This window comes from Stegostoma tigrinum, chromosome 9, assembly GCF_030684315.1.
Source record: "Stegostoma tigrinum isolate sSteTig4 chromosome 9, sSteTig4.hap1, whole genome shotgun sequence".
Taxonomy (NCBI): Eukaryota; Metazoa; Chordata; class Chondrichthyes; order Orectolobiformes; family Stegostomatidae; genus Stegostoma; species Stegostoma tigrinum.
The window spans coordinates 83,135,768-83,148,010 of NC_081362.1; the positions used below are offsets into that span (position 1 = coordinate 83,135,768).

At 41.6% G+C, this 12,243-nt stretch overlaps 1 protein-coding gene across 1 annotated transcript in view; it reads left to right on the forward strand.

Annotated features, from left to right (window-relative positions):
• riox1 (ribosomal oxygenase 1) overlaps positions 1-12,243 on the forward strand; it is a 61,570-nt gene that overhangs the window by 15,443 nt on the left and 33,884 nt on the right. Inside the window, exon 3 of the mRNA XM_059648695.1 lies at positions 10,749-10,888. Within this exon, the coding sequence (XP_059504678.1) occupies positions 10,749-10,888 (140 nt within the window). The remainder of the gene's footprint in view (positions 1-10,748; positions 10,889-12,243) is intronic.

Below are 12,243 nucleotides of genomic sequence, written 5' to 3' on the forward strand. Positions count from 1 at the left end.
TTGTTGAATTTATCCTGAGGTCAGTGCTTGGAATTTATTTTATAGTTTGTCAGGAATGTTTTGAAAACATTACATGTGATTCTGTTTGTGCCAGCTCATCAATCACGAGCTGAGGTACGATTTTATCAAATGGTTATCAATTTTTCATTTCTGATGAAAATCCATATACTTGGGCATTTTTTACCTTTGTAATGAAGATTGTATCTGGTATCTGTGTTTCTAGAAGTAGTAGCTCATACTCTAAGTAGATCATGATTAGCTAATGTCAGAAATTTAGATTGAAGTTGTCAAGATGGCATGTTGCTTCAGTCTTTCTTCATGTATTTTTTATACTTTGTTCCCATCCTTAAACCATTGTGTAATGCTCTCTGTCCTAACCAGAAATATAGAGAATAGGAGCATCAGTTGGCCATTAGGCCCTTTGAGCCTGCTCCACTATTCAAAATGATCATGGCTGATTGTCCAATTCCAATTGTCCTGTTCCTGCTTTCTTACCATACCCTTTAAACCCTTTTAGCCTTAGCAACTACCTAACCTCTCCTTGAAACCATCAATGTTTTGGCCTCAACTGTTTTCTGTGGCAGAGAATTGCTCACTGCTGAAGAAATTCCTCCTCATCTCTGTTCTAACTGGCCTACCCTGTATTCTTAAACTCCCGAATCCGGACTCCGTCTAAATAATTTGAATTGTTTCATTTTGACGAGTTAACAAATCTGTGTATTATTGGGTCATCCATCATTATTTCATAGAATTCTTACAGAGTGGAAACAGGCCATTCAGCCCAACAAGTCCACACCGACTCTCTGAAGAGCATTCTACCCAGACTCACTTACCTATTCTGTCCCCCTAACCCTGCAGTTGCCATGGCTAATCCACCTAACCATACACATCCCTGGACACCATGGGCTATTTGAGATGGCCAGTCTATCTAACCTGCACATCTTTGGACTGTGGGAGGAAACCCACACAGACAAAGGGAGAATGTGCAAATTCCACACAGACAGTCACCCACAAGGCTGGAATTGAACACAGGTCCTTAGCACTGTGAGGCAGCAGCACTCACTACTGAGCACCGTGCAATACTCTCTTGCTTTAACTTGATTGTGATGTTGGCATGGTAACATTCTGTTGCCAGGAGTTGCAAATCTGTAGTGCTTGGAATTATGGGTATTAAATCTGGATATGTTTTGAGTGGTTTGTTTTTGATTCATTTCTGTTATTTCTGAGGATTCTTCTGTCATATGCTTGATGCTTTTTGCAACATTTTAATATTGGCAGAATTGTTGAACTTTCATAAATGGAATTTTATTGCAGTATAATATTGACAGGAGTGTGGAGTCTCAGAATGTGATCAGTTCAGTGACAACTGAAGTAGTTCCATCGGGTTATTGGCATTATACTGCCCAGGTGCCACGTCCATTGTATAAGTACGGACCATCACCATTATTCACATGAAGATAAAATGCTTTAATCAGCACGTTAACCTCACTAGCTAATGAACTTAAAGTTTGAAGGTGAATGTAAATAATCCTAGGTATCGATTGGGGAAAAAATGGAAAGGAATGAAGGAATGGCTGAGGTGAGGTTGCTCAAAACTTTGAGATTCGTTGTCTCTTGTGGACTCTGGGTTTTGCAGTCAAGGCAGAATCGCGTGGTTTCTTTGAAATGAGCAGTAACAATTTAGTGCTATGTGGAACTTTTTTCCTGTTAGGTGTTGGGATAGTAAAATAAATATCAAGGAGGACTTCTGGTTTTCTTTGTCTCCTCTCTCCCGCGCACGCACAATCCTCCTGCACCACCCCCACCCCCGAACCAAAACCAAGTCACTTTGCAAGGTTTTAAAATGACAGTGCAGTTTTGTTAAAGCTCATTTTTCCATTTTTTTTTGACCGAGTAGCCATGTTTACCCCAAGAATGTCATGGCCATTTATATTACCCCTACCACCTTTTTAAGCATTAATCTGCTAACACACCACAGAATTCAGATTGACCAAGTAATATTCCAGTTTGCACAGCTCATTGCACAGTGAACTTATTTATTGAGCAATCATAAGATCTTTGTAATATATTTCCTAACAGTTCACCATAGTCAGTTGTCAGACTGAGTTCTTCACATACTAAATTTATTGTGCACGGTGAGAGATTTGAGATTTGTTTGGAATTGCTCTACTTGTTGATAGAGGAACAGCTCCTGTAAGGGTGATGGAAACAGATTCAATAGTGACAACCGAAAGCAAACTGGATAAATACTTGATTAGAAAAATGTACTGTACTGTGGGAAAAGAGCCAAGGAATGGAACTAATTGGATAACTGTACCAAAAACCTATCACAGGAATGATGGCGCAAATGGCAACCTCTTGTGCTGTTTCATTTTATGCTTCTTTGGTTATATTCTAGAGACTCAAATTGAAGTTTTTACAGAGTCTAATAGTTTCAAATGCTGATTTCAATATTTGCTACTGTTGGTAGGTTTGTGCTGATATAGACACCATGAATGCACTGTTTTTTGAAATCTAGGCAACATAAAAATCATATTTTTTGAGGGTAAATTGGGCTCATTCTATTTTCTCTCTTATTTTACAATACACACTGATGTACGATCAGAATAATCGCAATGTGTGTTGGTCTCTCTTGACCATTTTGGGCTTTGAATTGTACAAGTGTAATCTGTTTGTTCATTTTCATTAATTTGGATCAATATCTGTAATCTTAGGAAAGTGTTTATCTGGTTAAAGCTGTTGAGTAGGTTTAAGGTGATCACTTTTGGATCATTATTGTTGGATTGACTTATACTGACAGCTTGTGATACTGTTAGACTGCAGTCATGCCTGCTTCTTAGGTAGTGTCTCCCACTCACCCATCTGCTCTAACCAAAAATAAAGGTTCCAAGCGCCAATTTGGTAAGGTTTCTAGTTTTTTTTTTCAGTAGACTGTTTGAGAATTCAGAACAGTGGGAATGGATGTTAGGGCAGTTGCATGCTCCTCCTGTAGAATGTGGGAGGTCAGGGTCACCACTAGTGTCCCCACTGACTTCATCTGTGGGAAGTGCACCCAACTCCAGCTCCTTGGAAACCGCGTTAGGGAACTGGAGCTGAAGCTGGATGAACTTCGGATCATTCGGGATACTGAGGGGGGTAATTGAGCGGAGTTACAGGGAGGTAGTTACACCCAAGGAACAGGAAAAAGGTAGATGGGTTACAGTTAGGGGACGGAAAGGGAACAGGCAGACAGTGCAGGGATCCCATGTGGCCGTTCTCATCAATAACAAGTATCCCATTTTGGATAAGGTTTGGGGGGGTACTTACCTGGGGTAAGCCATGGGGTACAGGTCTCTGGCACAGAGTTTGTCCCTGTTGCTCAGAAGGGAAAGGGGGAGAGGAGGAGAGCATTAGTCTATGGGGACTAACTATGGTACTCCATAGTTAGGGTGACAGATAGGAGATTCTGTGGGAACGAGAGAGACTCGTGTTTGGTGTGTTGTCTCCCAGGTGCCAGGGTCTGTGACGTCTTGGATCATGTTTTCGGGATCCTTAAGGGGGAACAGCCCCAAGTCCTGGTCCACATAGGCACCAACGACATAGGTAGGAAAAGGGATGGGGATGTAAGGCAGAAATTCAAGGAGCTAGGGTGGAAGCTTAGAGCTAGAACAAACAGAGTTATTATCTCTGGTTTGTCACCTGTGCCACATGCTAGCAAGGTGAGGAATAGAGAGAGAGAGCAGTTGAACACATGGCTACAGGGATGGTGCAGGAGGGAGGGATTCAGATACCTGGATAATTGGGGCTTATTCTGTAGACGGTGGGACCTCTACAAACAGGATGGTCTACACCTGAACCAGAGGGGCACCAATATCCTGGGGGAGTTGGTGGGGTCGAATTTGCTAATGCTGTTCAGGAGGGTTTAAGCTAATTCAATCGGGGGATGGGAACCTGAATTATAGTTCCAGTGTACAGGAGGTTGAGAGTAGTGAGTTCATGAATAAGGTTTCAAGGTCGCAGAAGTGTACTGGCAGGCAGGAAGTTGGTTTGAAGTGTGTCTACTTCAATGCCAGGAGCATCCAGAATAAGGTAGGTGAACTTGCAGCCTGGGTTGGTACCTGGGACTTCGATGTTGTGGCCATCTCGGAGACATGGATAGAGCAAGGACAGGAATGGTTGTTGCAGGTTCCAGGGTTTAGATGTTTCAGTAAGATCAGGGAAGGTGGTAAAAGAGGGGGAGGTGTGGCATTGTTAGTCAAGGACAGGATTACGTTGGCAGAAAGGACGTTTGATGAGGACTTGTCTACCGAGGTAGTATAGGCTGAGTTTAGAAACAGGAAAGGAGTATTCTTTAGGCCTCCGAAAAGTTCCAGATATGTAGGGGAAAGGATTGCAAAGATGATTCTGGATAGGAGCAAAAGTAACAGGGTAGTTGTTGTGGGGTCTTTAACTTTCCAAATATTGACTGGACACACTCTAGTTCAAGTTCTTAGGATGGGTCAGTTTTTGTCTAATGTGTGCAGGAGGGTTTCCTGACACAGTATGTAGATAGGCCAACAAGGGGCAAGGCCACATTGGATTTGGTACTTGGTAATGAACCAAGCCAGGTGTTAGATTTGGAGGTAGGTGAGCACTTTGGTGATAGTGACCACAATTCGGTTATGTTTACTTTAACAATGGAAATAGATAGGTGTATACTGCAGGGTAGAAGTTATAGCTGGGCGAGAGGTAGTTATGAGGTGATTAGTCAAGATTTAGGATGCACAGAATGGAGAAGGAAACTGCAGGGGCTGAGCACAATTGAAATGTGGAGCTTGTTCAAGGAACAGCTACTGCGTGTCCTTGATAAGTATGTACCTGTCAGGCGGAGAGGAAGTGGTCGAGCAAGGGAACCGTGGTTTACTAAAGAAATTGAATCTCTTGGCAAGAAGAAGAAGGAGGCTTATGTGAAGATGAGGTGTGAAGGCTCAGTCAAGGCGAATGAGAGTTACAAGTTAGCCAGGAACGATCTAAAGAGAGAGCTAAGAAGAGCCAGGAATGGACATGAGAAGTCTTTGGCGGGCAGGATCAAGGAAAACCCTAAAGCTTTCTATAGGTACATCAGGAGTAAAAGAATGACTACAGTAAGATTAGGGCCAGTCAAGGACAGTAGTGGGAAGTTGTGCGTGGAATCCGAAGAGATAGGAGAGGCGCTAAGTGAATGTTTTTCGTCAGTATTCACACAGGAAAAAGACAATGTTGTCGAGGAGAATGTTAGACTAGACGGGATTGAGGTTCATAAGGAGGAGGTGTGAAAATAGGTAAGTCCCCTGGGCTGGATGGGATTTATCATAGGATTCTCTGGGAAGCTAGAGAGGAGATTGCAGAGCCTTTGGTCTTTATGTCATCATTGTCTACAGGAATAGTGCCAGAAGACTGGAGGATAGCAAATGTTGTCCCCTTGTTCAAGAAGGGGAGTAGAGACAACCCTGGTAATTATAGACCAGTGAGCCTTACCTCAGTTGTTGGTAAAGTGTTGGAAAAGGTTACAAGGGATAGGATTTATAATCATCTAGAAAGGAATAATTTGATTAGGGATAGTAAACGTGGTTTTGTGAAGGGTGGGTCTTGCCTCACAAACCTTATTGATTTCTTTGAGAAGGTGACCAAACAGGTGGACGAGGGTAACGCGGCTGATGTGTATATGGATTTCAGTAAAGTGTTAGATAAGGTTCCCCAAGGTAGGCTATTGCAGAAAATACGGAGGCATGGGATTGAGGATGATTTAGTGGTTTGGATCAGAAACTGGCTAACTGTAAGAAAATAGAGGGTGGTGGTTGATGGGAAATGTTCGTCCTGGAGTTCAGTTACTAGTGGTGTTCCGCAAAGATCTGTTTTGGGGCCACTGTTCCTTGTCATTTTTATAAATGACCTGGATGAGGGCGTAGAAGGATGGGTTAGTAAATTTGCGGATGACACTAAAGTTGGTGGAGTTGTGGTTAGTGTGGAAGGATGTTACAGGTTACGGATGGACATAGATAAGCTGCAGAGCTGGGCTGAGAGGTGGCAAATGGAGTTTAATGTGCAAAAGTGTGAGGTAATTCACTTTGGAAGGAGTAACTGGGCTAATGGTAAGATTCTTGGTAGTGTGGATGAGCAGAGAGATCTCGGTGTCCATGTGCATGGATCCTAGGAAGTTGCCACCCAGGATGATAGGGTTGTTAAGAAGGCTTACAGTGTGTTAGGTTTTATTGGTAGAGGGATTGAGTTTCGGAGCCATGAGGTCTTGTTGTAGCTGTAAAAACACTCTGGTGCTGCCACACTTGGAGTATTGCGTACAGTTCTGGTCGCTGCATTATAGGAAGGATGTGGAAGCATTGGAAAGGGTGCAGAGGAGATTTACCAGGATGTTGCCTGGTATGGAGAGAAGGTCTTATGATGAAAGGCTGAGGGACTTGAGGCTGTTTGCTTTAGAGAGAACAAGGTTAAGAGGTGACTTAATAGAGACATACAAGACAATCAGAGGATTAGATAGGGTGGATAGTGAGAGCCTTTTTCCTCGGATGGTGATGGCTGGCACAAGGGGGCATAGCTTTAAATTGAGGGGTGATAGATATCGAACAGATGTCAGAGGTAGGTTCTTTACTCAGAAAGTAGTAAAGGCGTGGAATGCCCTGCCTGCAACAGTAGTAGGCTCGCCAACTTTAAGGGCATTTAAATGGTCATTGGATAAACATATGGATGACAATGGAATACTGTAGGTTAGATGAGCTTCAGATTGGTTTCACAGGTCGGTGCAACATTGAGGGCCAAAGGAACTGTACTGTGCTGTAATGTTCTATGTTCTTTAGAGCCACTGAACAGGTGAATATCAGAGAACACCCCATTCGCATATTCCTCTGCAATCCACGTCCAAGACATTGTTCACATTTGCTTAAGACAGCAGATATTCTGTCATCGAGAAATCTAGCTTTAATTCCCACTGGAAGGGACTACCGCAATTCCTGTCACTTGCGCAGGTGTGGAAATCCTGATTCGTGCCTTTAGAGACACTGCACCTCAAGATGATAATCTAATCTAAATGTTGACCCCTACCTTCAAATATGATTCAAGTCAACATAATCCATACCCACAAAAAATCCTATACCTTCATAACCATGGTGTTGCCAAATTCCTTTTATATCCAATGTTCCAACTTATTTCAACATAATCTTATATTTAAGATAGCTCCATTGTCTTGCTCCACCATAAATAAATGAGGTTACTCTCACCGTATATTACTGGATATGCGTCCTATTTCCTAATATTTCTGTTGGTAGAACTGAAGGTTACAGTGATTATGCCAATTGACAATAGACAGTAGACAATAGGTGCTGGAGTAGGTCATTCGGCCCTTCGAGCCAGCACCACCATTCATTATGATCATGGCTGATCATCCATAATCAGTATCCTGTTCCTGCCTTATCCCCATAACCCTTGATTCACCTATCTTTAAGAGCTCTGTCTATCTCTTTCTTGAAAGTATCCAGAGACTTGGCCTCCACTGCCTTCTGGGGCAGAGCATTCCATATATCCACCACTCTCTGGGTGAAGAAGTTTCTCCTCAACTCTGTTCTAAATGGCCTACCCCTTATTTTTAAACTGCGTCCTCTGGTCCTGGACTCACCCATCAGCGGAAACATGCTTCCTGCCTCCACAGTGTCCAATCCCTTAATAATTTTATATGTCTCAATCAGATCCCCTCTCATCCTTCTAAACTCAAGTGTATACTAGCCCAGTCGCTCCAATCTTTCAACATACGATAGTCCCGCCATTCCGAGAATTGACCTTGTGAACCTATGCTGCACTCCCTCAATAGCAAGAATGACCTTCCTCAAATTGGGAGACCAAAACTGCACACAGTACTCCAGGTGCGGTCTCACCAGGGCCCTGTACAGCTGCAGAAGGACCTCTTTGCTCCTATACTTAATTCCTCTTGTGATGAAGGCCAGCATGCTATTAGCTTTCTTCACTACCTGCTGTACCTGCATGCTTGCTTTCATTGACTGATGTACAAGAACACCTAGATCTCGCTGTGCTTCGCCTTTACCTAACTTGACTCCATTGAGATAGTAATCTGCCTTCCTGTTCTTGCCACCAAAGTGTATAACCACACATTTATCCACATTAAACTGCATCTGCCATGCATCAGTCCACTCACCTAGCTTGTCTAAGTCACCCTGTATTCTAATAACATCCTCCTCACATTTCGCACTGCCACCCAACTTTGTGTCATCAGCAAATTTGCTAATATTACTTCTAATGCCTTCGTCTATATCATTAATATATATCGTAAACAGCTGCAGTACCAGCACCGACCCTTGTGGTACCCCACTGGTCACTGCCTGCCATTCCGAAAGGGACCCGTTTATCACTACTCTTTGCTTCCTGTCAGCCAGCCAATTTTCAGTCCAACTCAGTATTTTGCCCCCAGTACCATGTGCCCTAATTTTGTTCACCAATCTCCTATGCAGGACTTTATCAAAGGCTTTCTGAAAGTCCAGATACACTACATCCACTGGCTCTCCCTTATCCATCTTCATAGATAGATCCTCAAAAAATTCCAGAAGATTAGTCAAGCACGATTTCCCCTTCGTAAATCCATGCTGACTCTGACCTATTCTGTTACTGCTATCCAAATGAGTCATAATTTCATCTTTTATAATTGACTCCAGCATCTTTCCCACCACTGACATCAGGCTAACCAGCCTGTTTTCTCTCTCCCTCCTTTCTTGAAAAGTGGGACAACATTTGCCACCCTCCAATCCGCAGGAACTGATCCTGAATCTATAGAACCTTGGAAAATAATTACCAACGCGTCCACAATTTCTAGGGCCACCCTCTGAACTTATTTCCCCAACTCTATTGTTGCCTCCATCTCAAAGGCCTCATTTTTAAAAAGTTCTCGATCATTTATTTAGTTTGTTTTCTACACTTTCTCAGAATCTATTTTCTTTATCACCTCTCTAAACCTGCTTGTTTGTGATATTTGGTGTTGAAATATAAGTTGAATAGCTACTCAGGTTTCCAATTTCAGGGCACTTTCCTGGAAGGTGATGGTTAATGCTGGCACATCCACTATTATCTTTTGCGAACATCTTTCAGGTGTGCTGCTCAGAAGAGAATTAGATTGGTTGAGTATGATAGTAACGGAAATATCAGTGAAAGTTTCAGCAGCAGATGGACTGAAGCTGGCTGCAGATGAATAATATTGAACAGTTGAAAATCGCTGAGCTTGATGATATGTACAGGGGTGTAAGCTCAGCTCAGGGTCAGATGTAACTTTGGTATTCTAAGCAATCTAGTTTAACCTCAGATACTGACAATTGAAGTAAAATGGAATTGGTGATGATGTTATGGAGTTGAAGACATTGGCTTCAGTTTTCAAAATATTTAATTGAAGAATGAATTTACACTCATGTAAAATAGAATCAAAAGTCACGCAACACCAACTTATAGTCCAACAGGTTTATTTGAAACCACAAGCTTTCGAAGCTCAGCCCCTTCATCTGGTGTGAGTGGAATTCACTCCACCCACACCAGTTGTATGATCTTTTGATGTCTGTGCCCTTCATCTGTCTACCTATAAACTCTGTGTCTGTGTGCTCTTCTCTCACTACACCTGATGAAGGGAATGTGCCCTGAAAGCTTGTGATTTCAAATAGACTTGTTTACTACAACCTGGGTGTCATGTAACTTTTGACTTTGTCCACTCCAGTCCAACACTGACATCTGCACATCATGTGAAACAAGATGCTGGGCAGATAAGATGACACATTGAGGCATGGAGAGTTTGTGAGACTTGATAGCGAAGTAGAACTGTCTTGTCAACATAAATATGGAATCTGAGTGTATTTGATATTGTTGAAGGGCAGCAAGTAAAAGAAAAATAAGATGGGGCCCAGAGTAGATTTCTTTTGGACTCCAGAGACAATGGAATGAGAGCAGATGAAGAAACAGTTGCGGTCATGGGGCTTTCAAAGTGGGTAACAAGCCTTTGTACAGACCAGTTAGAAATCAATGTGACTGCCTTACCTCAAAGTCTGATTTAGGTCTTGCTTGAACAGTTTTTCTGCTTCGTCTGTCATTTTTGTTAGACGCAAGCAAATAAATCACAATGACATAAAATATGAGTCATTGGCTCATAGCAAATTAGTTAGAAAATGTTGGTCTGACTCGCAGAAAACTAGTCATGGAGCTGCAATGCAAAAGTACAAACTAATTATACGTTTGTAAAATGTCATTTTAACGCTAGTGTAGGTAGGAGTAGGTTGCAGCATTATCTCGAGAGCCTACACTCTACCCTCTGTTCAAAATTCATCTTGGTGAGTGTGTCAGATGTCCACCTGATGTAACAATGGAGCAGTTTAGCATTGTTTTCTAATAGTTATGCATTAGTAGCTGATTGATTGATGGTAAACAGTTGAAGTGGTGCTAAGAATGTCAAACGTTTGCATCTGCTTCATAAGACGTATTCGTAGTTATGAGTGCTCTCCTGAAGTACAGTTAGGTGTGTTCGTGGGCAAGGGAGTGAGCAGTTTGCTCCCTTATGTATTTAATTCTGCAGCATCAGCATTCCTTGCCCTTGGGAGCAACAGAATTACATGTTGAAATAAAGCTTGGTGCTGGAAGAGAAATGGCCCACAGATTGTGTGGTTTTCAACATGTAAAATATGTGAAAATGTCTAGTTTTTTCTAGAGCAAAGCTACATCATTGCCTAGATATTAAAAATGTGGTTTCCAACTCTTAGAGCAAAGATGCAAGACCTTGGACAGGACCATCACTGTCAATACTTCTTCGAGATCTACGTCACATACAGAACAGTAAGGAGAGATCTGCTAAACTCTTTGAATGGTTAATAGCACCTGTTGCTCCAAAAAAGTTCTTCAGGTAAATATGTGCAGAGCAGTCAAAAAAGTGTAACTGCTGATGATACACTATCTTTTTAAAATAACGGTGCCTGAAATAACCTTCCTTAACTGGATTGAAGTGAAATAAATTAACTGTCACAAATCATTTGCAAATCAGTGCTTATTTGAAATTGTAATTGTCAGAGGTTTTTGCAGGATGGCAGTTTGTCCTCAAGCTGTATATTAAGTCTGTACTTTTTCGCATTTAGATAAAGATTGTAATTGTTGCAGGGGCAGAGTAATTGCATTTCATGTATGGAGAAATAAAAGCCTCTTAATTAGGTCAATTCTAATTTTTCCATTCTACCAATCTTCCTGGATTAGAACACTTGTGTTTAGTGAGTGATCTGCTTATATTTTTAGATTTTGAATACATTTTAAGGATGTACACTATGGGTCCAGAGTTGAATTGTTCTGATTCATGATTAAACCATTTTTATATCTCACTAAAACTCCATCTGTTAAATCCAGCAAAGTCTACATGACAGCCTCTTGAGCTGCAACCATGGCTGCAAAGTTTGTGAACCTTGAACCTTGATTCTTTCCAGCTGCAGCACTCCACAAAATGGCCACATTCACCAAGTTAGACTGAAAAACTGATGTCATGGGAGATTACGCTGCACGAGCTGGAAGCAAATGTTTTCAGCCATTGTGTAATTTCTTGCATGTCTTCTAGTATGTGTAGCAAGCAGATTTTTGTGGCTGAACCTTCAGGATGATAGCAGATTTTAATTTTGTGGTGACATGCGGGAGAGGTTCAGAAGTGAAGTTAAATTATTCCAAAATATGGTAAAACACAAATGTCAATGTACAAGGCAACACAAAAGTGCATACTTTCAATTTGCATTTCCCCACAATCTCTGTCCCTCTGTTTCTGTTACCCATGATTCATAACACATGAATGTTAAATCATTACTATACAGGAATCTAACAGTAGAAACTGCACAAGATTAGTTTGTTTCCTTCTCCTTTTAAGTTATTACCTCGAGTAATGACTGTTGCAGTCACTACTTGCTGTTAGATCCACCATCTCTTCTGGACTGCAGTCAGGCTTTTTTTTCCTGGTGATGGACAGTTCACTGACATTAAGTAAGGCCATAACTAGAAAAGTGAAATTGCAAATCAAGCTGTTGTAAATCCTCTGGTAATCAGGCTTGCCTTTTGGCCTATGAATCAGATTTGTTTCTGAAAACTTTGAAAGAAAGAAAGAATATTAGAATGTGGGAGGAAGAGATCAGCCATCTTCTGACACTTCTTAAATAATTTAAATAGGACAGCATTTATGTGGAAGGACCTTTGATATGATTATGTTGGGCAGATGAATAGGTAGTATTT